The sequence below is a fragment of the Phaenicophaeus curvirostris genome, chromosome 4 (genome assembly GCF_032191515.1).
Source record: "Phaenicophaeus curvirostris isolate KB17595 chromosome 4, BPBGC_Pcur_1.0, whole genome shotgun sequence".
In the NCBI taxonomy this organism is placed as follows: Eukaryota; Metazoa; Chordata; class Aves; order Cuculiformes; family Cuculidae; genus Phaenicophaeus; species Phaenicophaeus curvirostris.
This window is the reverse complement of record NC_091395.1, coordinates 39,803,880-39,829,530: the sequence shown is the minus strand read 5'-3', so window position 1 is coordinate 39,829,530 and position 25,651 is coordinate 39,803,880. Positions and strand designations below refer to the sequence as shown.

The 25,651-nt window shown below is 40.8% G+C and overlaps 3 protein-coding genes across 6 annotated transcripts in view; 2 read left to right on the top strand and 1 right to left on the bottom strand.

Annotated features, from left to right (window-relative positions):
• RXFP1 (relaxin family peptide receptor 1) overlaps positions 1 to 2,804 on the top strand; it is a 55,041-nt gene extending 52,237 nt beyond the window's left edge. For all 4 annotated transcript variants that reach the window (XM_069855847.1, XM_069855846.1, XM_069855848.1 and 1 more), the window contains one exon: positions 2,309 to 2,804. In XM_069855847.1, the coding sequence (XP_069711948.1) occupies positions 2,309 to 2,610 (302 nt within the window). In that variant the 3' untranslated portion in view covers positions 2,611 to 2,804. The remainder of the gene's footprint in view (positions 1 to 2,308) is intronic.
• A 2,024-nt stretch (positions 2,805 to 4,828) lies between these two features.
• On the bottom strand, positions 4,829 to 5,753 carry C4H4orf46 (chromosome 4 C4orf46 homolog). The gene is made up of 2 exons (XM_069856559.1): positions 5,601 to 5,753; positions 4,829 to 5,512 (listed from the first exon to the last, which is right to left on the bottom strand). The coding sequence occupies exons 1-2, from the start codon at positions 5,751 to 5,753 to the stop codon at positions 5,357 to 5,359; spliced, it is 309 nt and encodes a 102-aa protein (XP_069712660.1). The 3' UTR covers positions 4,829 to 5,356.
• A 451-nt stretch (positions 5,754 to 6,204) lies between these two features.
• On the top strand, positions 6,205 to 25,618 carry ETFDH (electron transfer flavoprotein dehydrogenase). Its single transcript, XM_069855826.1, has 13 exons — positions 6,205 to 6,253; positions 8,814 to 8,960; positions 9,761 to 9,990; positions 10,898 to 10,979; positions 11,266 to 11,384; positions 11,683 to 11,760; positions 14,018 to 14,164; positions 15,847 to 15,987; positions 16,981 to 17,124; positions 21,113 to 21,281; positions 23,746 to 23,928; positions 24,273 to 24,494; positions 24,809 to 25,618. The coding sequence occupies exons 1-13, from the start codon at positions 6,220 to 6,222 to the stop codon at positions 24,970 to 24,972; spliced, it is 1,860 nt and encodes a 619-aa protein (XP_069711927.1). The 5' UTR covers positions 6,205 to 6,219; the 3' UTR covers positions 24,973 to 25,618.
• The last annotated feature ends 33 nt before the right edge of the window (positions 25,619 to 25,651 follow it).

The following is a 25,651-nucleotide window of genomic DNA, read 5'->3' as shown; positions in this document are numbered from 1 at the left end:
GATCATCATTACCAGTCTGGACTGCTATCAGAGGATAGTAGTCTGTCTCATGGACCAGGGAAGGAAGTTTTCTAGCTACTTCCTTCACTGATGCCCCTGGTAAGCAGCAGACCTCTCTGTGGAGCGGGTCCGGTCTGCAAATGGGTCCCTCCGTTTCTTTTAGGAGGGAGTCCCCTACAACAATAACCCTCCTCTTCTTCTTAATTGGAGGATGTTTTTATCTTTTTCTGAGGATGGTGCGGCCTAGGGAAAGATTCTAGGCTGTGGGAGCCATCCTCCTCAACCTCAGGATTGGATTCCACCTGCAGCACATGGTACTTATTCACCAGGGGGATCTGGGGTTTTGCTGTCTGATTGAGGGGAGCAGGTTTCCTTCGTCTGGCAGGAACTTGCTGCCATTCCCCATCTCTTGTAACCCCAACCTTGCAGTTTGCAGGTGGATGGTGTTCAGACACACCAGCTCCAGCAGGCTGCTGAGTTAGTGAGAGGGCACTACTCCACTGGTCCATCTCCCTCTCACACTCCCTGATGGTCCTCAGCCTCTATGTACAAAACATACTTGAAAACCAAGGCTGAATTGTGTTGGCTTTTCTCACTAATGGCTTTTACGTTCTGTTGCCTAAATATGGCTCAGGGCAATACAGTGGGTTTTATGTTGATTTAATAATACAATTGTTATTATGAAATAATTTTCTTATAGAAACTGGTACTTACAGTTCAAAACATTAAGTTACATAAAGTTCTGTTCACATTCTTCATGCTATGAATATATTCCCATGTAAAACCAGCATAATCTAAAAGACTAATAATTGCACATTATTTTTTTCCTTCTCTTTGCAACACCGGTACATGGCAGAAAACCAGCTTCTTTATGTAGGGCTTGTAAACCCTCTTGGAAAGAACTTGTGGACATGAACAGTTCCATCAGCAATAGTGGATTCAGACTCAACATCACAATAGTACATTGGCAAGAAAACGTTTTAGGACTTCGTCTGATATGCTGACCAGGAGTGTTGGGAGTCACCTTTTCAGAGTTTTTATTTATGCTTCAAATGTTTGGAAGTTATGATGATTATATCAAATAATTCAAGCTATTTCAAATTTTCTATAATGCTCCTTCCTGAAGTCATCAAACTACCTAAGAAATTTTAAAGAAAATACTGTGACAACTAGAAGCAGATGTACTCTGAGTCAAGAAAATTTGAAGGAATTTTGCTGAACCACAGAGTTATCTTGAGTTCAGCAAATGAATGTTCCACATTAGATAGACCAGATCAAACAGTAATTACTCATTTCATAACACTAAAGACGTTGCAAAGAGCTGTCAAAGTTTACAGAAGTTTTAAACCCCATCTGAGAGTATTTCTGGTTTTTTGGGGATACACTGTGACAGCTTCTGAACTACTGCATGTTTCTAAAACTGCAGAACACATTACAGGCATCAGTAGGAATGTATTGATATTGCAACAAAGTCGTAAACCCAGAGGTGGGGGAAGGGAGAGTAAATAAAGTTTTCTGTACTGCTTAAAACGGTTTATAGTTGTTTTATAAATCAATGCAATGGAGTGCACCCACTAACATCTTTTAGCATTTTAATCCTGTCCCTTCACCTGCCCCTCAGGTAACAGCTGACTTATCTCCCAAAGAATAAGGGCGAGAAAGGGATGCTGTAAAAATCCACACAGACAACTATCCCAGCAGGAAAGCAGGAAACCTTCAAAAAGGAAGATGGTGTGAACATGGAAACTCTTACCTCACAGGGCAAGAGGAGATAATGAGAATGTGTAGCATGTCTTTTGTTGAGGGAAGAATGGAGAAGTCCTGGTGCAGAGGGGGAAAAAAGCCTTTGAGGAGACACAGGGACTGTAGGAGATTGCTTTGTAGGAGAACACCCTCAGGACTGGATGTCACCAGTCATGGGAAAGGGATGGGAAATAGATCACAGGAAGGAAGAGATAGGGAGCAAGGCAGAGGCAAAAAGTATTGAGGCAAGGAAATGGAGTGCAGCCAGAACAAGAAGTGTGTCAGGACAAACAGGGAGCTGTGGTACATAAAAGTAAGGGGGATAAATGGAGTTACTGGGAGACTAGAAAATGTCAGGCTTTGCAGGGACTCCTGAAAACAGATGGAGGTAAGAGGGCAGTGCAAGCATAACAGTGAGAAGAAAAGTACCTCTTTCCATATGAACACGCATGACCACCCCTCTCACCAGGAAGCTGTGCCGCACAGTCATCAAGTGCTTGTATTAATTAATGGGTACAAATGCTGGAATGCATATTACAGCTTCCTTTCTTTTTCCCTCCCTAAGGTACCATAACTTCTTGGGTGGTGATTTTTATACTGCCAATAAATAGTGCTTTGAATCCTCTTCTCTACACTTTGACTACACGACCTTTCAAAGAAATGATTCATCAGGTTTGGCATAATTACAGACAAAGAAGATCCAAAAGAGGTAAAGGCAGTCAGAAAACGTATGGTCCATCATTCATTTGGGTAGAAATGTGGCCAATGCATGAAAACACGACAAAGCTAACGAAGCCTGTGCTTTGTACAGACTCTTCTGACGCTTCAGTGACAACACAGTCAACAAGACTAAACTCATACACGTAAATACACTTTGAATCTTCATGGTGACATCTGCACCGTTAGCTTCACATCTGTGGGCTTACTGCTTTACAGCAATGAGGAAAATGAGGCAAGTATGACACCTGGGCTCACGTGAACCAAAGCAGGAAGAAAAGGGAGCAGTATGTCTATTTGAAGGTAGAACTGACATAAGAATGATTTCATCATCTCACAATGGTATGCGACATTTTGCCAACTTGTCCAAGATCAGAATGAGAAGTCAGTTGTTTGGGATTTTCCCTCAGAAGCCAGGAGTGTGACAAAAAAAAAAAAAAATTGTTATTTAAAATATTTAATCCCAAAAAGATTGTTTCAAAATCATCAGTCTTTGGGGGGGAAAAGTTACTTTCATTAAACTTGTTTTTAAAAAGTTCCCCATTTCAACAGATGATTTCTTTTTAAGAGTTTACTGGTTTAGTTATCAAGAATCTTTCTCCCCAAAATCTCAGACTGGCTCTATTTAGGCTACATCAGCTCTGAAAACTTTAAGGAGCAACAGCCATAAGAAAAATATTTACATTTCATAAACTGACCAGTTTATTTTATTTGTCAAAGCCAAAAAAAGTGAAGATTTAACAATTTACCAACTATTTATCTTATGTAAAGTCAATCCTGAAATTGTAATGATCATTCTAATTCAGAAAGAAAGAGCGAAAGAAAGAGTGAAGGAAAGAAAGGAAGGAAGGAAGGAAGGAAGGAAGCAAAAAAGAAAAAAGGAAGAAATGTGTTTTTCTCACCCGAGTGTCCCCCAGCTATAGCTGGTTAAAGTTCTCCCTTCAGAAGAGCATCCTTCCCTGGAAAGATTGGATTGAGCATCCCAACATCTTGAAGCTGCTCCTTTCCTGTTTCTTGAAGGGTCCCACAGGTAGCTCCCCACAGCTTGCAGACTTCAACAAATTTCAGTATTAAGATGTCTGTCTCTGTACATGGAATAACAGGAGATGGCCAAATAGAAAACTGTCATACTTAATAGGTGCCATGATATCTGCGTTTTAATCACCTTGTGCATCTGACTAGATGCATTACGGTTAAAATAATTTAAGGACCACAGCCATTCAGTACTTTTGGGGGCATTATTTTACTTCCCATCATTACAAGGGTAAAAAAAAAATCTGATTTGAAATAATCATCTAAAGGCACTTCCTTCACATATACTTACTGAAAAGAATCTTTTCCATCCTACTACTATTTCCAGTTACAACTAGTTTGTTTGGTACCATGCTCACACTCCAATGGCCTAGAAGCCCACAAAGATAAAAGAAACGTTTCTTTTACCTTGATTCGAATCTTTTTAAAATGAATTTAAAAGATACTTCCAGTGTTTGCACTTAACTTCTTAATGGCGTAAGAAGTAGAATTGAAAAGAAGTGTGACTCACACTTCAATTGTTTACAGAATTTTGGATTATCTTGAAATAGAAGATTGTTAAGCATCTTGTTTTCACTAGTCTATGTTTTATTGAAATAAAGAATTATCTGCTGAACAAAATGACTTCTTTTCCAAGTTGCTTAGCAACATTTTGGGTTGTGGGGTCAAAAACAGCTAAGTGAAATTGTGCCACATGGACTGCCTTTAACTGGGGCAATTAGAACTCAATTTAATAGAACTTGCGAATGCTGAGAGGCTAAGCCTTCTCAATGACTGCACCTGCTTTTGATAAGATAGGCAAGGATGTCTGTCCTTACCATTACTGCTGTTTTTTCACTTAAGTTGATTACAGATATTTTCAATGTCACATTTGTTTCGATGAGTAAAATAAGAATATTCATTATTTCAGATTTTTTTTTGTAATATCTTTATTGTTTTGATAAGAAAACTACAGTTTGTCTTTTAAAAAGTCCTGCTACCAGTAAAAATAAGGCTGACTAATAAATCATGGTACGGCCAAGTTCTCCTGCAGCCTCCCATTGCATTTCAGTGTTGCTTCTATCACATTGCTCTGGTTAAGGCAAAGGAGTTTCAGCACAGCTATTTATAATGGGTTTACAATCTTTCAGATCAAAAGGCTCTGGTAACAGTAAGCTCTAGTCAGACTAACCAGTAACTGCTTAAGACAAAGATCTAAAATAGGAGCAAATACTCAAAAAACTCTAACGTGCTTCCTGAAAGATGGGAGAATGCATTTCAGAGAAGCTTTTACTTATAGATCAAACCAGACTATCCTATCAGTAAATAATGTTGTTAAACTCCTACCATACAGAGGTACACGGTCCATCATAAGGCACTTTATTACAACAACAGACAGGGTAAATTTGTTTATTACAACAAAAGATATGGTAAAATAGTTTGCAGTAATCAAACATCTTAAAGTTCTATAGAGATACATCGCAATATTGCTAAAATAGTAAGGTTTGGGATGCGGGACTTGGCTGAAGTTTGTAGATAAGCTGCAATTTGCCGTCTTCATCCTCAACACGAATTAAAAGGAGGGAATATAGCAAAACTGTAATTAGTTCAGCGAGTTTCTCTGGAGCCGGTGGTTCCGCCGGTGACAGCTCCGTGAGAGGCGGGCTGACGATGCCTCCCGGCAGGACATCGCTTCCTCGCCGCTCCCGGAGGCACCGGGGCGAGGATTCGGCGTGTGAGGTCGCTCGAGCTGCGGCGGCAGAGCCCGAGTCACGACCGACGTCCCGAAACGGAGTTATCTCGCTCGGTGACTCACGCCGCAACATCCCGGCGGGTCGGCGCTCCGGCGGGAGGGCCCGAACGCAGGCGAACTCGCCGGGGCGGGTCAGCCGCTGGGCTTGAGGGACTCGTATCCCTCCCGAAGCAGGTCCCGCCAGGCCCGCAGGAACCGCGCGTTCTCCGAGCACCTGCTGGCGAGCTCCTCCACCTGCGCCGACACGGCCCACGCCGCCTCCAGCAGCTCCGACAGCGAGCAGGCGGCCTGCGGGGGCGGCAGACACGGACGGGTCGCCCAGGCCCGTGAGGCGGCCCCACCAACCCCCCCACCCCCCGGCCCTCCCCGGACTCACGTCGCCGATCTGCGTCTCCACCGCCTCCAGGCGCTCCCGCGTGCCGGGCGGCGAACCCTCGCTCCGGCGCCGGTGCCGGTGCCTGCGGGGCGAGGCGGCGGGACACACCGCGCTGCCCGCGGCGGGAGGCGGCGGCGGCTCCGCCTCGGCCATGGCCCGCGCCGCCACGCGACCGCCCGCCCCGCGCCAAGCCCCGCCCGGCGCCCCAGGCCCCGCCCGCCCCGCGCTAAGCCCCGCCCACCCCGGGCCTGCGCGCTGAGCCCCGCCTACCCAGTGCCCCGCCTACCCTTCGCTAAGCCCCGCCCACTCCCCGCAGCCCACCCGGCGCGGAGCCCCGCCCCAGCCGCCCGCGGGTGAGGCTCGCGGGCTGGCGCCGCGGTGCACCCCGGGAGCTTTCTTGCGTCTTTACCCCGCCAGCTCCCGTTCAAACGTTAGACGACGGAATCGTTCCGCGCCGCGAGGGAAGCCGGGAAGGGGAGGGGGTGGTCTGGCGGCGCGGGGTACTCTGGGAGGTGTAGTCCCGCGGGCGGGGCGGGGCCGGGCCGGCAGCTGCGTGCGCAGGCGCGGCCGGCGGGGTCCGCGCGCGGGGGCGGCCGTGGGGAGCGCCGGGGTCGTCGCGATGCTCTGGTCGCGCCGCCCGTGCTTCGGCGCAGGTAACGCGGCGGGTCGCCCCGGGGCAAGGCCGGGCCGGGGCCGGGGCCGAGGCCGAGGCGGCGGCCGGCGCGGGAGGAGAGCAAAGGTCGCGGCGGGACGGGGACGGCGGAGGGCGGGGAGCGGGTGTCCCGGGGAGGGGAGGGTGGTGCTGGGCGCTGCCTGCGCCAAGGGGTGAGGGCGGGGTGTGGTGTCAGTGTCACCGGGCTGAGCGGTGCAGGTGACGCGGCGCAAGGACGGGGTGTCATCCGGAGGGAGCGGGACGGGCTGGAGAAGCATGTGAACCCCCTGAGGTTCAGCAAGGCCAAGGGCAAGGTCCTGCACCTGGGCCGGGGCCGTTCCCGGTTTCAATACAGAATGGGGGATGATGTGAGGGAGAGCTGCCCTGCGGAGAAGGGCTTGGGGTGCTGGTGGGTGAGAAGCTCGACATGAGCCAGCAGCGTGCGCTCGCAGCCCGGAGTGCCAAACGTGTCCTGGGCTGCATCAAAAGAAGTGCGGCCAGCAGCGCGAGGGAGGGGATTCTGCTCCTGTGTTCCTCTCTTGTGAGACCTCATCTGAAGTATTGTGTCCCGTTCTGGAATCCTCAACATAAGAAGGATATGGAGCTGTTGGAACGGGTCCAGAGGAGGCTACAAAGATGATCAGAGGGCTGGAACACCTTCCCTATGAGGACAGGCTGAGAGAGTTGGGCTTGTTCATCCTGGAGAAAAGAAGGCTCCAAGGAGCAACCTTCCAGTACCTGAAGGGGCTATGAGAAAGCTGTACAGTTTACAAGGGCATGTAGTGATAGAAGTAGGGGCAACGGCTATAAATTGTAAGGGGGCAGATTTAGACTAGACATTAGGAGGAACTTCTTCACCATGAGAGTGGTGAGGCACTGGCACAGGTTGCCCAGGGAAGCTGCGGCTGCCCCGTCCCTGGAGGTGTTCAAGGCCAGGTTGGATGGGGCCTTGGGCAGCCTGGCCTGGTGGGCGGTGTCCCTGCCCATGGCAGGGGGGTTGGAACTAGATGATCTTTAAGGTTCCTTCTGACCCAAACTATTCTATGATTCTTTCAATGGCGTGCATGCCTTTACCGACGGCATGATTGTAGAGACAATGTGCTGACAGCACGAGCTGCAGGAGGGTAAGGTTTCCTCTTGGAGGTTGCTTCATGCCAGTGTGTCCTGTCACATTCCTGGTGATGAATGCCTGACCAGTAGTTGGACCTGCCTGTGTGATTATCCGCCATATTCCAAGCAGAATGTCACTTCTTTTGCATGGGTGTGAAATAATTGATCTTTGTTTGCTTTGTAATATGTAGTACCATCAGTTCTGCTCAAATAAAAGTATCTCAAAAATAAAGTTTTGTTGTCATGTTTTAGTATGCAAGTATAGATGTAGTTGTTCTCATGTTTATAAAATACACTGCTTGTTTTCAGATCCTGTCTGTTGCAGGTAGGGGATAATTAAGAGTCATGAGGTGGTGCAATAATAGCTTTTATGTTATGTTGATTAAGTCCAAAGCTGCAGTTGAGAAACCCACATAGGTAATCTTCCTGTAGAGAATAGTATCCTGAGTGTCGCTGTGCAGAGTTCTTATGGAGGATGTTTGTGCTGGCCTTGCACATTGCCATTCTCAACGGAACATTTCAGTCAGGGATGTTGGTCATTTTACTTATGTAGTTTTGCAGAAATGCTCTGCTTTAAATGCAATATTCTCCTTCACCCGTGAAATTAGAGAAAGGGAGTCCTTAAAGGAAGGAAAAAAATCTGTCAAGGTGCATTAATTCACAAACTTTTTAATTATAACGAATCCTGGTGCTAACCATACTAGTTTTCTGAGTACAAATAACACATATCTTCATAATTTATTTGTGAAAGAGGAAAATTAGAACAAGAATGCAATATGTGATAGCCCTTCTGAACAGAGTCCTATTTTGATCATTTTAAGCTTTCATTTGGTCCATCTGTTTAAAAAGAAATTCTGATTTGTGCTTGTAACAATTGGTGTATCTGCAGCAAGGACATCTCCTCTTACTTCAACCAAAGGTAGAATACTTGAATTTAAGTCTACGCTTCTGTTGCAGACTGTGACATTTACTTTAGATGAACTGTTTAGTAGCAGTAGCCCAAACTGTGTGCCTCGACATATGTTGAGATGTCAGAAGAGAGGAGCTTGTGTGTCCTACCTCTTCAGTTGTTTGGTCGCTTTAAATGAAGTCTGAAATAAATCTTTTGAAGTTCAAAATTAAATAGGAACTTAAAATGTGTTTCACCTGTGTGCATGCATGAAATCCTATGTCAGCTGTCAGAAATGGCTGGCCAGTGTACTGAGTGGCATTATATGAAGAACAATTAAAGTAAAAGCTGTTTGCTCTTTCTGGTTTTATTGGGTTTTTTCTGATATAAAATTATACAGCACATTCCTAACTTGAAAATTTAAAAATCTGTGTTTATGGTTCCTTATCTTCACATCATGCTGTAGCCCCTGAGGGGGAGAGCTGTCATATTTGTTTTGCCATTTGTGTCTCTGAAAAGTTGAAAAATACTGATTTGGCAAACTTGTTTCTTATTTTTGCAGCACGTCAGTGCTTTCATGCTCTAAAGTTGATAAAAAGAGACTGCCTTTCATTGCTGCATATTGCAAGATGTGCATCTACTTCCTCTGTGCCTCGCATAACTACACATTATACAATTCACCCTCGGGACAAGGACAAAAGATGGGAAGGTAAACAAAAAAATGCATTCCTTAAAAGCTCGGAGTTTATTACTATTACTGCTCAATTTTGAAGACACTGAAATGTGTTGCTGCTGTTTATAGAAATTCTGTACTCTTAAATACGGTACTAATATTCTAAATGAAATTTATGCTTGTTATCTCACTAGAGATATCTTTAATGCTATAAAATGGGATCAGGTTAAACTTGATCAGTTATGTAAAGAAAATATATAAGCAGCTTTTACGCTAGTGACTATTGCAACAAGATTTAATTCTGTCAGGTGTGTGTCTGTTGAATTCCTTTCACCTTTTCTTGTCATGAGAGTTTGTGAGAAAATATGATTAGTGAATATCTCTGGGTATTCCAGTCGCTACATTCGGCAAAGTTAATGACTTCAGTTCCAGGAAAGACACTGGTTACTTAGTGTAAAATAGTCACAAGTTCTAACTAAGGGCCCCTCCCCCATCATTCTCTCCCTTACCTAGAATTTCACTGAGTGTCTTTGATACAACTAGCCAACTGGACTCTTAAGTTTAACATTCTAAAATGATATTTATTTACAGTGCATAGAGATTGAGTATGTGTTTTTATGGTATATCTCCTTACAGCTTAAAAAGAGCCAATTTTATATTGGGATGCAAATGTCCTCCTTCCAAGGACTGAAGTGAGGATTCTGTTGAATATTTGGCCTTTTATGCAAATACTTCTGGGATACCTGCTAGCCTGTATCACAGAACAAGGTTTAGTGAGAGACAGGATGAGGGAAATGGGAGATTGGTTTATGTTATTATCTTTTCTTCTATTAAAGGGGTAAACATGGAAAGATTTGCAGAGGAAGCTGATGTTGTTGTTGTTGGAGCAGGCCCTGCGGGTCTTTCTGCAGCTATTCGACTCAAACAGCTAGCCGCTGAGCATAGCAAAGAAATTCGTGTTTGTCTGGTGGAAAAGGCATCTCAGATTGGTGCACATACACTGTCTGGTGCTTGTCTTGAGCCAAGGTCCTTAGAAGAACTCTTTCCGGACTGGAAGGAGCGGGGGGTATGTACAAGCATATAAACACTGCAATTAATTGCTAGCTTGTAATGAACTCTGTGTCTGATTCATTCTGGTGTAACTTAGTACCTTGGTACCATTGGAACTTAATGCCTTTTCAAAATATGTTGATCTAACAGAACAAACCTCCCACCTTCTTTGTAGTCTGTTTTCTCTAGTCTGACAATGTAAAACTTTTAAGTCTGCACAGATATGCTCAGGTCTTTGCTATGTTATAAAGTAGTTTTATTGCTTATACACAGTACGTCTGGTGCTTTTGGAGATGCACTACACTTAACTGCATTTGTGCAGAATCCAGCTCCCATGCACAAGCAGTAAGATGGTACATTCTTAGCCATGTCAGACTTGTTGCTTTTGTACAATAGTTCTTCACGGTCTTGGGAAATTGTGTGTAGTACACTGATTTTTGTACAGGCATAGCGGCATAATGGAGGCCTAAGATGCTTTTAGAAGGGAGGACAGCAGGTGTTGAGCTGCCGTCTCTGCCAGAACAGCAATCTGACCTGCAGCTGGCTGCCTGCTATCAACTGGGAGCTGCAAGTAGTGGGCTGCCAACTAGTTATTTTGTCTTACTGGGCTAAACATGCAAGTTGAGCTGCCTTCTTTAGAAAGTCTTAGAATACTGATGTAATACAAACCTGTGTACAAACTATAGAAGTCATTTGCAAGTCCCTGTTCAGTACTTCAATGGATGTGTTAATTCCTGCCTGATGACTGCTTCACTGGGTACTTTATCTTATGCCCTATGATCCATTCCTACAAAAGTGCGTTATTGAACCTTTAATTGACTGCCAGTCCCATTGTTTGATTTCATTTGATTTGTTGGTTTTGTTGGATTGGCTAGAAAAACATAACTCTCAGTATTGTCTCTATTTTATTTTCTTTTTTTTAGGCTCCACTTAATACTCCTGTAACTGAAGACAAGTTTGGAATTTTAACAAAGAAATATAGAATTCCAGTGCCTATTCTTCCAGGTAAAGTTCGGTGAAGTGCCAGATAGTCATCTTTCTCAGTATATTTTTCAACTTTTTTGTGAATGAAACAATGTATTTGTTTCAATGTAATACAGCAAGCATATGTAGAATTTAAATAGCTTCCATTGACAGGGTACTTGTAGATAATGGCTGTAGATAATGGCTGTGATAACGCATGACATTACAGTGAAGATAGTAGTTGTAGAAGAAAATACAGCATCCTATGTGTACAACTTCTGTTATTTTGTTTAGTGCTCTATGTTTATGTATGTGTTTTTTTGCCTAGGACTTCCAATGGTTAATCATGGAAATTACATAGTACGTCTGGGCCACTTTGTGAGTTGGCTTGGTGAACAAGCAGAAGCTTTAGGTGTTGAGATTTACCCAGGCTATGCAGCAGCTGAGGTAATAATGACATCAGTATGCATATAAAAGGTGTCTTTTGGAACCCTCTTCACCCTACTCCCAATTTATTTGTACATTCACAACATTCCTCTTGAAAGAAGTGTATTGTGAAAACTCCCTATCAGTGTCTAAATTCCTTGGCCCAGATCCAGCAAAGTGCAAGTGGATCATACAGTATATTAATAAATTCAGAATCCTCCAGTTTGCTGTTAAAGACTTAGTGTTTAGAAGTTCAGCATTCGAAATTTTTATGAAGGGATTGAAACGATAATGATTGTTTCTTTAAATATTTCCAAAGGTTCTTTTTCATGAAGATGGTAGCGTGAAAGGGATAGCAACTAACGATGTAGGCATTCAAAAGGATGGAGCACCTAAAGTAAGTACCTGTCTTCCCCATACCTGGGGGTCTAATTGTGGAAATCGTGATATCTCTGCTTCTACTGCCTTTAGTCTTACTGCAGCCTAAGAAAAAGTATTACATTCAGTACCTGTCTACTTTCGCTTTCTCTAACTGTATATAAAATAAATTGATGGCCTGTGAAATCTCTGGCTTCGGAATGTTGTAAACAACTTCAGAGATTAGTAGAAGAAGACTTCACAGAAAGGAGGCTTGTTTGAGGGTGACTTGGAAATAATTTAAGGGTGCTTTGGCATGTGTGAATTCAGGAAACAAAGGAGAAAATTCCAGGAACTCCTGGAAAAAAAGGTAGGAAGGTAAAATGGAAAGCTGTTGTCTGTGTGGTAACTAGCAATGTGTGAGTGTGTTTCTGGCCAATTTATTTTCTTTGATATTTACAAATGCAGTCACATATGTTGACAGTCTGTCCCCTTGGTGGGGCAAGGTACATACTGGGTCTTTATACATTTTTGCGGTTTGGTTTCATTTCTGTATATATAGGGTGACTATGCTCCTGAAGCGTCCAACTTTGCCTGACTTTTAGTGGAATCCAGAACCTGTACTAAGCACATCACTTCCCTGTGCAATTTGTAAGGATAATTTGGCACCTCGAAAGAACTCAGAACAACTTTAACACAGAATTATTTGGCTACAGAAATTCTAGGTTCAAGGTGGGGAGGTTACTTTTTTTTTTTTTTAAGAAGTTTCTTACTAATGTGGAGTTTCAAAGCAGTATTTACTTTCACGTAAAAGTGTGAGCTATTCTTCCCATGGTAGACAGAGGATGAGAAAAAAAGTCTCATTCTTGTTTTAAGAAAATATAGCCAATGAAGTAGGAAGTAGTGGCATGGAAAAGTAATGTGTTTTTCCACTAGGATGCTACCTGTCCTCTGTAGGGGATGGGCATGCCTTTGGTTTCTCCAGTAGGAGGCGCAAGTAACACATACGACTCCCAGAGGTGCTAAGGGTTAACTGGGCATTTGATTTGATTTTAAAATGGGAAGGAACTATGATTTTTTTAAGCATCCTCAAAACCTAGTTTTTCTTTTTTCATTTCTTCTGTAAGAAAGCACCTATTAACTTCTTTTATGTACATAATTAGTGTGACACTACTGCAAACTTTCTGAGTATTCAAGTGTTTTAGCAGTCATTTAGGTCAGCTGATACTACCTGCAGTGTATAAAGGTTCAGGTAGATAAATGTAGTTTGTATAACCTTCAAGCAAGAATATCATCAATGTGTTTATACAGAGCCTAATCAAATAGACTGTGGTTAATGAATAGAGTTTCACCTTGCAGTCAGTGCCAATCGAGCAAAAATGCCAGTGGTAAAAATACATAGTAAAAAGTTGCATGTTTATTTATGTGTAGGTGCTGGAGAAGGTTGTTAATCGTGAAATAGAATTTTGTCACGTTACCAAAGTGTTTCAGATTCATAAATTTGTGATGTTTACAATGTGGAATAATGGTAGTGATTTATTTTAAATAAATCTACTTTAAACTGGACAATGTTGAACTTCGACACAAATCAAGCTTTTTTTCTTTTTTTTCCTTTTTAAGAAGCTTGAGTTTTTTTCCGTGCAAGGTTATATTTGTTTAGAATCTTGTATTCTTATATTGCAGATGTAATGTAGTAATATTCTCATCCAGTGCACTCATGTATGAAGGTGACATGCTTGTACGTTTATTACTCTCAATCTAGTTGTTGGCATTTTTAATGAGAATTTTTTTTTTATAATGATATTTAATGTTACATTAATTTTGCTGTATTTTTTAACATGTGAGATTGGTGTAATACTATAATAACTTTATTCTGAGGTAGTAGAGGCTGGAGTGATGCAGGTTTTTCTGATCTGGTGTGTCTGTCTAGTCTCTGTTCTATGCGTGTGTGTGCAGGGGAGGATGTTTTATTCCAACGTGACTTCATGAACAAAAATTAAAGCGTAAAGCTATAGGTTAAGATTCTTCTGTCAGGGTTCCTTTGCACCATGTGATTGAGTGGATGTGACATGAGTATCCTCTGATCTGGAAAAGGTTTATTTTTTTCAGTAACGACAGGTGAGTCGCTTTAGTGTTGTTCCACTTGAAACCCTTTACAAGGTTTGCCAGGGTGCATCATAGTTAGATGGAAAAGACGACTGAACTAGAGCCGTAGCTTGCACTGGTTTGTAGGTTCTGGGCAGTGCCACAAAACAGTGCACAGATCTAACTGCTGGTGAAATACTTTACTTTTGTAGGCTACCTTTGAAAGAGGCTTGGAGCTTCATGCTAAAGTCACAGTCTTCGCTGAAGGTTGTCATGGACATCTAGCCAAACAGCTGTTCAAAAAGTATAATTTAAGAGAGAATTGTCAACCCCAGAGCTATGGCATTGGACTGAAAGAGGTATCACCTGCATAATTTTAACAATTAAGGAAAATACTGTGAAGCTATAAGGTAGTTTCTATTTCCTTTCAAGCTAATTTGTGTAAGACATTGCAATGATAGAGTTTGAGTTATGCTTCCAGACTTCAGAATCTTTGCTATTCTGAGGTTGATCAGAGAAAATGCTCCCTAAATGTTATGACTATTTCATTTCAGGTGCTTCTTCTCTTCTATCTGTGTTATAACTAGAGGTACCTGTGAAGCCACTCGGTTAATGTCTTAATTTGATTTCAAATTATGTTCAGTTGTAAAATCTGTTTTCACTAATTTTTCTAAATGAGAGAGGGATTCATGCTGCCTCATTTTAGGGGTTTTTAATATCTGAAGAGTGGAGGAAATGCTTTTTATGGGTTTTCTGTGAATTAATTGGAGAAAGAAGAGCTGTTCCAGATGAGTCATGGTTCTTGAAACATTTTCTGCATGAACTTTTGTTTTCCCCAAAAATCCTTTCACTTTGTCTTATAAAATTGGGCTAGGGATCAGGTTTTCTTTTTAAAATATTTTATAGTCTGGAAATATTATTTAGGAAAAAGAGCTGTATTATTTAGAATATGTTCAGAGTTTGACTGTAAAATATTGTTTATTTATTACTTTAAGCAATTACTTGTTAAGTGATTAGTTTGCGCTTCTGTAGAGAATAACCATTCTGTAAATGTCCCTGTGTATGACATAGTCTTAGTTACAATTTCTAATACTTACGTTGTGGTTAAAGCAGGGGTTTGCTTCCAGATGAGACTGCCTGCTTTAGAAAATAGTACAGTTGATGCTGATGAGCTGATACCCATACTATGCACATTTCAGGTTTATTTTTGCTTTTACTTGTGACTAGCTCTAATCTAGTCCCATGGACCGAATGCCTTTTCGTGACTGGAATGCTTTAGGTGGGCTTCTGGAGCCCATCTTACAGTTTAGTTTCATATGAAAGGAATCCTGTTCATGCCTTCCGTGGCTGCTGTACAATGTGAACTTAAGGCACAGTAAGTGGGAGGAATTGGGAGTCTTGCTCAAAAATGTGCTCCTTAATGTAGTTGGTACTCTCCATGCTTGAGCTGATCTAATGGTGCTCAGCTGCCTTGCTGGCATTAGGCTGCACCTGGTGCATAACTCTGTGCTGAAGAAACATTTTGTGAAATGAGCAGAAAATTGACTCACTAGGGGCAACATGAAGGTGCTTCTGGGAGTCTACCACAGGTCAGATGAGTACATAAGATGTGTAGGAGAGAAAACAGAGAAGACGACCTGTTTGACCGCAAATATTTAAATCAACTCAGGCATATTGTTAAGCCTGACCTTGAAAAACTTGTGAAGAAATTGCAGTGAAAAAAAAGTCAATGTAAGCATTGTATTCCTTAGCGGAAATATCTATCAAAGTCACGGATATAAAGGATCTTATGGCTGAATGAAAATTTTTGAAGTCTCAGTCACATTTTCTGATGCACAACATTTGAGGAAAGAAAAGCATTAGGAAAGTCTTAAACGGTAATCCAAAGAAAATTTATTAGCTGGTATTTTACTGTTTGAATGTATGCATTGCTCATAGCAGTAAATTAATTTTCTTCTGTATTTTATTGTGTGATTGTCTCTTATTATGTTATTGAAAGGCCATTACTTTGCAATAGAAAGTAATTTTTTGATCATTTCAGTTATGGACTATTGATGAAAAGAAATGGAAACCAGGAAGAGTAGAACATACTGTAGGCTGGCCTTTAGACAGACATACATATGGAGGATCCTTTCTTTATCACTTAAATGAGGGTGAACCTTTAGTTGCTCTTGGATTTGTGGTAAGTGAAATTGGTTTTATCGTACTTGTTTGTTGTTATTCAGATAGGAGAAAATAATTTTTTTGTGTGAAAATACAAGAATTTGTCTTTGGACTTCTACACCTCTGTCAGTCTGAGCTGATTCTTATAGTAAGATTATCTTGCATTTATTTTGAAAATTGATCATTAGCTGTATCTACACAGGGAAGTAGATGCAAGCAGTACTCTAAAAGTAGTGAGCTGCCAGAGAAACCAAGGTACTGTTTGTTGCTAACTTGATGTATTTTGTTATGAATGAATACTTTATGTATTTTGTTCAAGTGAAACTTAGAGGAACCAGAAATAATCTCTTTCTCCGAAGAGCACATTTGACAACGTAAGTCCTGCTGAGAGTATGGTAAAGATGAGAAATGCAGAGTGTATCTTTGGGCAAATTCTCAAATATAAGAATAGTGGCCATCCAGCCAATTAGTGAAGTCTTTTTTTTTTTTTCCCCTCTGTTTTCCAATTTCATCATTGCTCCCCTGTGCTTTATTACAATGGCTTACTTAATTGGAAGTGAGAATTGACTCTGCTAAACTATGTAAAGAACTATTTAAAATGTGTAAGCACATGGACATAACTATCTAGAAATAATTATTTACCTCTCCTTCCAGCTTTTCTAGGGCCAAGAGGTTTTAAAACATGAATTTAAAACAAATTTTCTTGCTTATTCAGCCCATTAAGCAATGCTTAATCTAATTTCATTGTTTTATTTTCACGATAGATGGAAGGAGATTACAGTGAAGTTAAGTATTTTCAGTGCTTCAGGTTGGGCAGAGAATGGTTGTACAGCAGCAAATTCTCAGTTTTGTTTATACTATACTGTTAATAGAATTTATTTGATTCCAGAGTTGGCTCAGTATAAAATAGATTAAAGAAATGTGGTAATACACAATTGTTTTCTTTTTGAACTGTTGTTGACATTTCATACTCTATTTTCATTAATGTTGCATTTTTTTTTTTTTTTCCAAGGTTGGTTTAGATTATCAAAATCCCTATTTGAATCCATTTAGGGAATTTCAGAGGTGGAAGCACCATCCTAGTGTACAGCCTACTTTGGAGGGTGGAACAAGGATTGCCTATGGTGCCAGAGCATTGAATGAAGGTGGTTTGCAGGTAACTTCTTCCTAAGTTTTTTTATTTTTGAGTTCTCTGTAGCTACATATTTAGTGCTCTAGGTTGTATGCTATTGGGAAACAACTGAACTGTGGCAGAGATGAATTAGGCCAAAAGTGGTGTCAGGCAGAAGAGCCTTGTTATCTTGCTGGATACTGCCTGCTGAGATTTGCTAGACTTGGGCTCTGTCCTACTAAAAATCTTCTGACTTAGTCACTTTACTTTCTAAATGAAATACGAAGTAAATTTATATTAACTGTGTTAATATAAAGTAGAGTTATGTCAACTGTGTTCAGCAACGAAGCAGCTACAGATAATTCTTTTTTATGCCTGGAACCCTAGGGAAGAGAGAGGGTAGTGCCACTTATCTGCTGGTTTTGTGGGTTTGTGAGGGAACTTCTTTCACAGAATCACTACAGAATCACTAGGTTGGAAAAGACCACCAGGATCATCGAGTCCAACCAAGTGCTTCACCTAGTGCTTGAGCCTTAAGTCAGTGACAGCGTTGAAATTGCTATGTAGTTTGGCAGATAGAATTCTTCATCTCCTCAAGTACAGATACCTTTGGTATCTTTCACGCACAACTTTGAATTTCGGCTTTGTTGGGAGAGGGAATACCTCGTTCATTTTGCTCCCTTAAGCATCTAAAAGGTGATAGTTTAAAAGTGTATTAATCAAGACTTAAAGTCTTGGAAAGGGTTGGAACAGCTTGCAGGAGGAATAGTCTAGAATTTAACAGCTAAAATCCTTTCAACCTGCTAGCTTCTCATGTGGGAATCTGAAACACAGGACATAGCTATGTGTCCTGGCCTTCCAGACTCATCTTTTAGATGGTCCTTTCAGTCTGGAACTCAAACAAGCCTGAGTGTTCAGGACCTGCAGCCTGTGCCTGAGGCCATTGCGCTCTATGATCTTGCTACTTCGTCTTTCCATTTTCAACCTCTTTGGTATAAATGTGGCTTCCTGAAGTTTTTGCAGTACAAGTAAAATTTCCGCAGCGGCATAACTCTTGTCACAGTTTTATGGAGTCAGCCTTTGACACCAGTGTGCATGCCTGAGACTGAGTCATGTGGGTTCATGAAGCAAGATTCTAGATTATGCACATCATACACATTTAATCAGACTGCAGGTTGATTGCTTTGTCGACTCTGGAGTGGAAATATGTCATATCATGTTGTAACATGGCTGTGTTACTAGCTTATTTCAGAATCCATTGTCAGCCCATTATTAACACAGACAAGTGTGTCTGTCACAGATTGTCATTATTGAATTTCTGGCTTTTATGAAGTAGCCAGATTGTGACTTCAGTCATACTCCTTATACTGGTCAAAACATACGGCTGGAAGAGCGTGATATTTTTTTAAGCCACTTGCAGACGTGCTAACTTACATAGACAGTAGAACTACAGCTCTTGCGCTTCTCTGCCTAATCTTGGGACTTCTTGCTGGACTTTAAACAACCTGTCACTTACTTTGCACTGTTCCTAATATAAAAGAATGGTGTTTGTTTTAATTTCTTGTGGATAGAATTGTCTAGTAATCACAAAATCACACTCTAAATAGATTTTTTAATATATGCTTTCAATTAGGAAAAAGAGTCGCTTGGAGCTAATCTTAAAAATCTTCCTTCTTTTGCATGTGTTGCTTTGATTAATAACTGTAGCAGTGTGACTCATTTGCATTACCGGAATCCAGGAATATTTTCTTATGTAAGTCAATCTGTAGCTCCAGTTTTCATTTTGGTGACAGTATTGTATCGTATCAAATATGTGTATAAAGTTACCATCAATCTAAGCTTTTTTTTTGTCTGCTATAGATAACCTTATGACCATGTTCTTTAGTCTAACGCACAGCAAAGTGCTCTTGGATGTTTCCCTGATTTTGTAGCTTTTTGGGATCTGTGGAGGGAGGGGGACACATTTTAACACCTTTGTAGATGTAGTCTAATAATTTATTTATTAAAATTGTAAAATCAAGCACTTAAAATTAAGGAATTCTCATGTAACCTGTGTTTTGTCTCCATTTGATAAAAAACTTTGAAAAGGTTTAAGGGTTTTGTGGAAAAAAAAAAAGGTGTTGCTGTGGTTGAGCAACATATATTCTGAATATAAGGGAAAAAAGCCTTCATATTGATCATGTGCAAGTGTCAAACGTGAGACTCACTTAACAGCTTTTCACCCCTTAGCTGAGCTAAGGGGAGGACAATGTGGTGTTCCCTGTCTGCTGGGTGAAGGAGGACTCTGCAAGGAGTAGGAGTTTCTCCTTCTTCCTTCCTCCAAACCAGCCTTGCTTTGGACCCTCTGTTCACTGCCAGGAGGGTGGTGGCTTCTTGAGGTGCTCAGGTTGAAAGGATTTCACCCTGTATCTCGGGGGCGGAGAGGGAATGTGCCATGTGTTCCTTCAACTCAGTAAACTGACTGAAAATAGGCACCAAGTGCTATAGTACTAATAATGAGAATTACTAACAAAGCTGCAGTATGTTTAACCTTCTGCGTTATATGATGCATCTTATTTATACTTTGACAGTGTGTTGGTCAGTAGGTACCTACTAAGTGGAACAGTTGTTGCTGAAGAAAAGTACTTGATCACCATTTTACATAATTTCAGGAGTCAGTCGAGGAGTCTTTCAGTGCTTATGTCAGTGCTACAACATTGCATCCTAATAGATATGACAGAATAATTGTTTTCAGACAAGGGTCTTGTGCAAAGGGAGGACATCCTACATACCTAATTTCTTTGCAATACTGTTATATAGCTGAACTTAGACTTTTGACCACTGAAAAGTAAGTTAAAAGTTGTAGTTGTGTTTTCAGCTTAATTTACCTTTCCAGCGAACTAAGTCTATGATTAAACAAATTGCCCAAAACACAGGGGAAATGCCATGTAGTACAAGTTTTTTTTTAGTGACTGCAATATGAATATTCCCTTGGGTGAATATTCCCTTGGATGAATATTAAGAAAAACAATTGAACAAGCAGAAAAAAAAATCTGTAACATTTGTTTCAGATTATCTTGCATTCCAAGGGATGTGCTTTTTTTGACATTTTTTGCTTGTTTGGGGTCAAATTATTTAGGCTATTAAAAACCAGTTCTTTCAGACTACTTTTAATAAAAGCAGGATGCTAGATTGACAAGCGCTGCTCACTACTAAAGTCTGTCAGAGGAAGGCTGTGCTCATAACCTACCTTCAGCAGTTTAATACCTAGGATTTGATCATAGCTCTCTGCTCGAAGTGCTGTAGTCAGTCTGCATTTTGGAGCTGTTCCCTGTCTAAAATCTTAATCTCATTGGATGAAGGTGAGACTGTCTTAATAGTTGAGGTGTTCCTTACTTGATATAGGCATATAACATAGTATATTAATACTGTTTGCAAATTATCTGGCTGTGTTAGGTTTGTGAGTTGACTGTACTCGATGACATTATGCTTTTACAGAATGGGAGTAAGACAGTGAGTTTGCACCAACAATCTATTTGTTGTCTGCTGGGCAACTTGTGAAATAAGCAGGACCCAGGAAGGGATGAGGAGGGCACTGTGCAGTTTCATAGAAAAGATTTGTGGAAGAAAGCACTGAGTAACAAACTGTGAGAGGAGATGCCTACAACATACTAGGTTGTATGGGAACACAAATGTCCTTTTTTGTTGTTATTTAAATACTTAACTTCTTAGTGAAAAAGGGGAAGAAATAGTATTGGTGGGTGATATTACCACAGCTTTGTTGCAGATAAGAGAGGATAAGCAACAAGAGAGGATATAAGGAAAATGTTGTCTGAACATTATTTTATACTCAACCCCAGTACAATGTATGAATTCTTACTCACTATGCCAAAATTCCTTCATTCAGTAGAGTAACTCTGGTGTATTTTTTTATAGCGCACATGCAAGCCTAAAAATGTAAAGAACATTCAAGCCTCATGCCAGTTTCATTTCCAGAATGTTATTTTCACTTTCAAAAACAAACTAACCACTTTTCTTTGTATTTCCTCTTCAGTCCATACCTAAACTCACCTTCCCAGGTGGATTATTAATTGGTTGCAGTCCTGGACTCATGAATGTTCCTAAGATCAAAGGGACACATACTGCAATGAAAAGTGGAATGCTGGCTTCAGAAGCCATCTTTAGCCAATTAATCAATGAAAATCTCCAATCAAAGACGATAGGTAAGATCAGATCATTGTACTTGGATTTGTTGTTGCCCTGTGCTCAATTAGAATCATCAACAGCTTACCAGTAACTAAATGTCTGAAGGATCTAGCTGGAAATGCAAATAAATCATGAAATTAGTATGGTGGTTTATTGTTTATTTACTATTTACACTGTCAAATTGTTTAAGGAAGTAAGAAATTAATAAAGTTTTGCTTAGTTCTTCTTAAGTATTGATTGTACTGAACAAAAATATGCCTCTAACAAGCATCAGAAGAGTAAGCTTACAATTCCTGTGTAAGTAATCAAGAGTGGTATATATTTTGTTCCTATAAATATGTTAAAACTTAGTGCTTTATGGTTCAAAAAGTGTTACTGAAGTGACTGCAGAATCAGAAAGAAAAAAAAATAAAGGAACAGATTAAATGTAAGCAAAATAGGGTGAGAATTTTGAAGTTTCCTCTTCACTGTTGTTAGGATATTTTTTTTCCTTCAGTCCTCTTTGTCTGTCTTTAATTTTATAGACTTCTCAGTTTGAAACTACATGTGTTTCCATTTATATGTAATGCAAGCACATTGAAGTAATCACCTGATCCTGACTGCATTGTGGTGATTTACTTAGCCTTGTTTTTAACCTTAAATGTGATAACAAAGACTGTACAGAGAGAGCCCAACCGGAATTTCAGCCGTTCTGGAGATGGACACTATAGCCAGGTGCCACATGATTATTATTTTAGAAATTTCTTCTCTACAGTGGTGGATTCAGTCCTAATGAGCTGTTGTTAAGCTGAAACATGCAATACATGTTGCCACAGAGGGTACGCTGATCAGTTAAAATGCCAACTAGTGTAACAGGTTAAAATGCTTAGAAGCCATCTGAAACGATAAACACACTTACTGGGTAGTGTGCCACTCTTGTTTGGTTATGGACAGGTTTTATATGCTGTTTCCAGTTTTGCCAAGACAGTAGAATATTACAGCCCACTTTCTTCTCTGTGCATAGATAATGAGCTTTTCTCAGAGCCTGATGTGAGACAGAAAATATGGACTGAAGCATGTTTTCATGTAGAGACAAGTCTTAAAACTCGTAATTTAGAACATCTGTGCCTACTTAATAATAATGGAGAACGGTGAAGGGGAATCTCTCAGAAAATTTTCATTCATAGGAAATACTTTTTTTCCCTAAGATAATTACTTGGCTTTAACTACACTGCAGTAAAGTTGTTGTGCCAAGTGTGCAGTGTCTAGTATTTGTGAATACAAATAGTGCGAAACAAACAGTTGTGAAAGGCTGAGAGAGTTGGGCTTGTTCAGTCTGGAGAAGAGAAGTCTGAGGAGACCTTATAGTGACCTTCCAGTCCCTGAAAGGAGCTACAAGAAAGCTGGGGAGGGACTGTTCACAAAGGCTTGTAGTGATAGGATCAGGGGCAATGAGTATAAACTGGAGAGGAGCAGATTTAGACTAGACATAAGGAGGAAATTCTTCACTATGAGAGTGGTGAGGCACTGGCACAGGTTGCCCAGGGAGGTTGTAGCTGCCCCATCCCTGGAGGTGTTCAAGGCCAGGTTGGATGGGGCCTTGGACAGCCTTATGCAGTGAGAGGTGTCCCTGCCCATGGCACCGGGGGGTGGAACTAGATGATCTTTAAGGTTCCTTCCAACCCAAACTGTTCCATGATTCTATGAAACATATTTCATTAACTTGCTGTTAACAAAGGGAGGAAAAAATACTGTCTAGGACTGGCATAATCCATTAGGCCATAGTCGTAGTTACTGAAATCTGAATATTTGTTGCTGCATAACTTGTCAAGTTCAAAAGCTCTTCCTTTACAAGGTTAAAATTACGAACCTGGGTCTTGGGTCAGAAGTAACTGTCCTGGTCAATTCTTAGATTCTACAAACAAAGTAGCTCTTTTCCCACAGAGGTGCTGGTACAGCCATGTGGCTGTTTAGATTTTGCTGAGGTTTAAGGCAATTCAGTGCTGCTATTGTGGATCATTTTGTAGAATCATAGAATCATTAGGTTGGAAAAGACCTTTGAGATCATCAACTCCAACCTTGTCTTTTAAACACCTCCAGGGACGGGGACTCAACTACCTCCCTGGGCAGCCTCTGCCAGTGCTTGATAACCCTTTCTGTGAAGAAATTTTTCCCAATGTCCAATCTAAACTTCCCCTGATGCAGCTTGAGGCCATTCCCTCTTGTCCTATCACCTGTCACTTGGAAGAAGAGACCAACATCCACCTCTCTATAACCTCCTTTTAGGAGGCTACAAAGGAGCAGTAGATACCTGCTGATCACTGCCAACAAAATAGATCTTCTAACATGCTGGAAAACATTGCCTAGTATATTCCTAGTTTACTACGTATTCTGAAATTCTCATTTTGCCACCTTGCTAATAATTGCCTGTATTCAGCATTTTTTATTTCAAGGATAGTCTTTATGCACTGTAGGTACTTAACAAGTAATATGCTGCCTTAGGACTTGATGTGCAAGAGTATGAAGAGAACCTGAAGAAGTCCTGGGTCTGGAAAGAGCTGTATGCTGTTAGAAATATCCGACCATCCTGCCATACCACACTTGGTGTGTATGGAGGAATGATTTACACAGGTATATTTTATTGGCTACTGAGAGGAATGGAACCATGGACATTGAAACATCCAGGTAATTTCAGTATCTCGTTAAAGAAAACACTCGCTGTATATGTCAATCTTCCCTGGTCTTAGTAGAAGCTAGAGCAAATCTGGTCAAGTGGTGGGGCTTGAAGTGTAGAAATCGATGGTAAGGCAGGGATGCAGACTTTATGTTACCCAGCATATAATGTAAACAAAGAAAATAAAACACTCTTCTACTTAGCATGTTTCTACATTTCATGAAAAAGGCTCTCTTTTATGAAATATTTCATTCTGGTGACAGGGGAAGTTAAAATAGCTTAATGAAATTGTTCTTGAGTAACTACAAATTACAGGAATTCTGTACTGAAACTTATCCATTAAAAACATGTTTAGGACCAGATTTCGCTCAGCTCAAGCCAGCCAAAGACTGCACGCCTATTGAATACCCAAAGCCTGATGGAAAAATCAGCTTTGATCTCCTGTCGTCAGTGGCTTTAAGTGGTACAAACCATGAACACGACCAGCCTGCTCATTTAACTCTTAAAGATGACAGCATCCCTGTGAGCAGGAATCTGGCTGTATTTGACGGACCGGAACAAAGATTTTGTCCAGCAGGTAGGTAGTAAAAATATCTGAGCTATTTTTGCAAAAGGAAGGACAAAGAATACTTTAGGAAGATTCCACCTGGCCTGCTATTTACTTCACGCATTCTATGCCAATCCTCCTAGAAGGAGGTTCAGGTGCAGGTCTTAATATATTTTATATATTAAACTGTACTTTCATGACAAGATAATTAGTAAACATGGGAGAAGGCAGTTGAATGACACTAGTAATAAATTTCCCTCGTAATACTTGCTGGTAGGTAGGTAGAGCATACATGCAGGGGGAAACGGTTCAGTGAAGTGATAGCTTTCTTTTCCGCTTTGCAGGAGTTTATGAATATATTCCTCTGGAAACAGGAGAAGGATCAAGACTGCAGATAAATGCTCAGAACTGTGTCCACTGCAAAACCTGTGATATTAAAGACCCAAGTCAGAACATTAACTGGGTAGTGCCTGAAGGTGGAGGAGGACCAGCTTATAATGGAATGTAAACTGATGGGAAATCTTATTCAGTGATTTCTGATCACCAAAAAAATAAGTTGGAGTATGTTATGCTGCAGTGTAATTAAAGTACAGCACTGACTTGATTGTGAAAGAGTTTGAGACATAAAGTGCTATTCTGAATTTTAGGTATGACTTGCATTAAATGGAAATTTGGTGCCTTCTGGTTAAACCACAGCCTTATTTACACAGGACTTCTTTACAGGAGTTGTGTAGCAGGCAGAAGAAAGTTCTTCTTAGGACTGACAAAAGAACGTGGGATCTTGGATTTATTGCTGAAGTTCAGTGATAACAGCAGCCAGATCCAGAATTGTGGGTATGGTGAAAGACCCTTAAACAGAAGTATTTTCTTTCTCTATCTGGAGTGATTTACCATATGGAATCCTACCTTGCAGTAGGGAAAATGTATCAGTCTAGACAACTGTCACTGCTTTCAAGTGTTTACATTTTACATCAAATTTGTAGATAAGATTTTTGGTTTTCCCTTGATGATAATAGGGAGTACAACTGCAATACAACCTGTAAAGCAGTTTAAAAAAAAAAAAAAAAGTGTCATACTTGTATCATTGTATGTCTACCCCCATTTTCATTCCTTAAAAGAAATCAGGCCTTTTCCAATAAAGACTGTACTAGAAATTGCCTAACTTGTCTTGATGTGAAAAAAGCTTC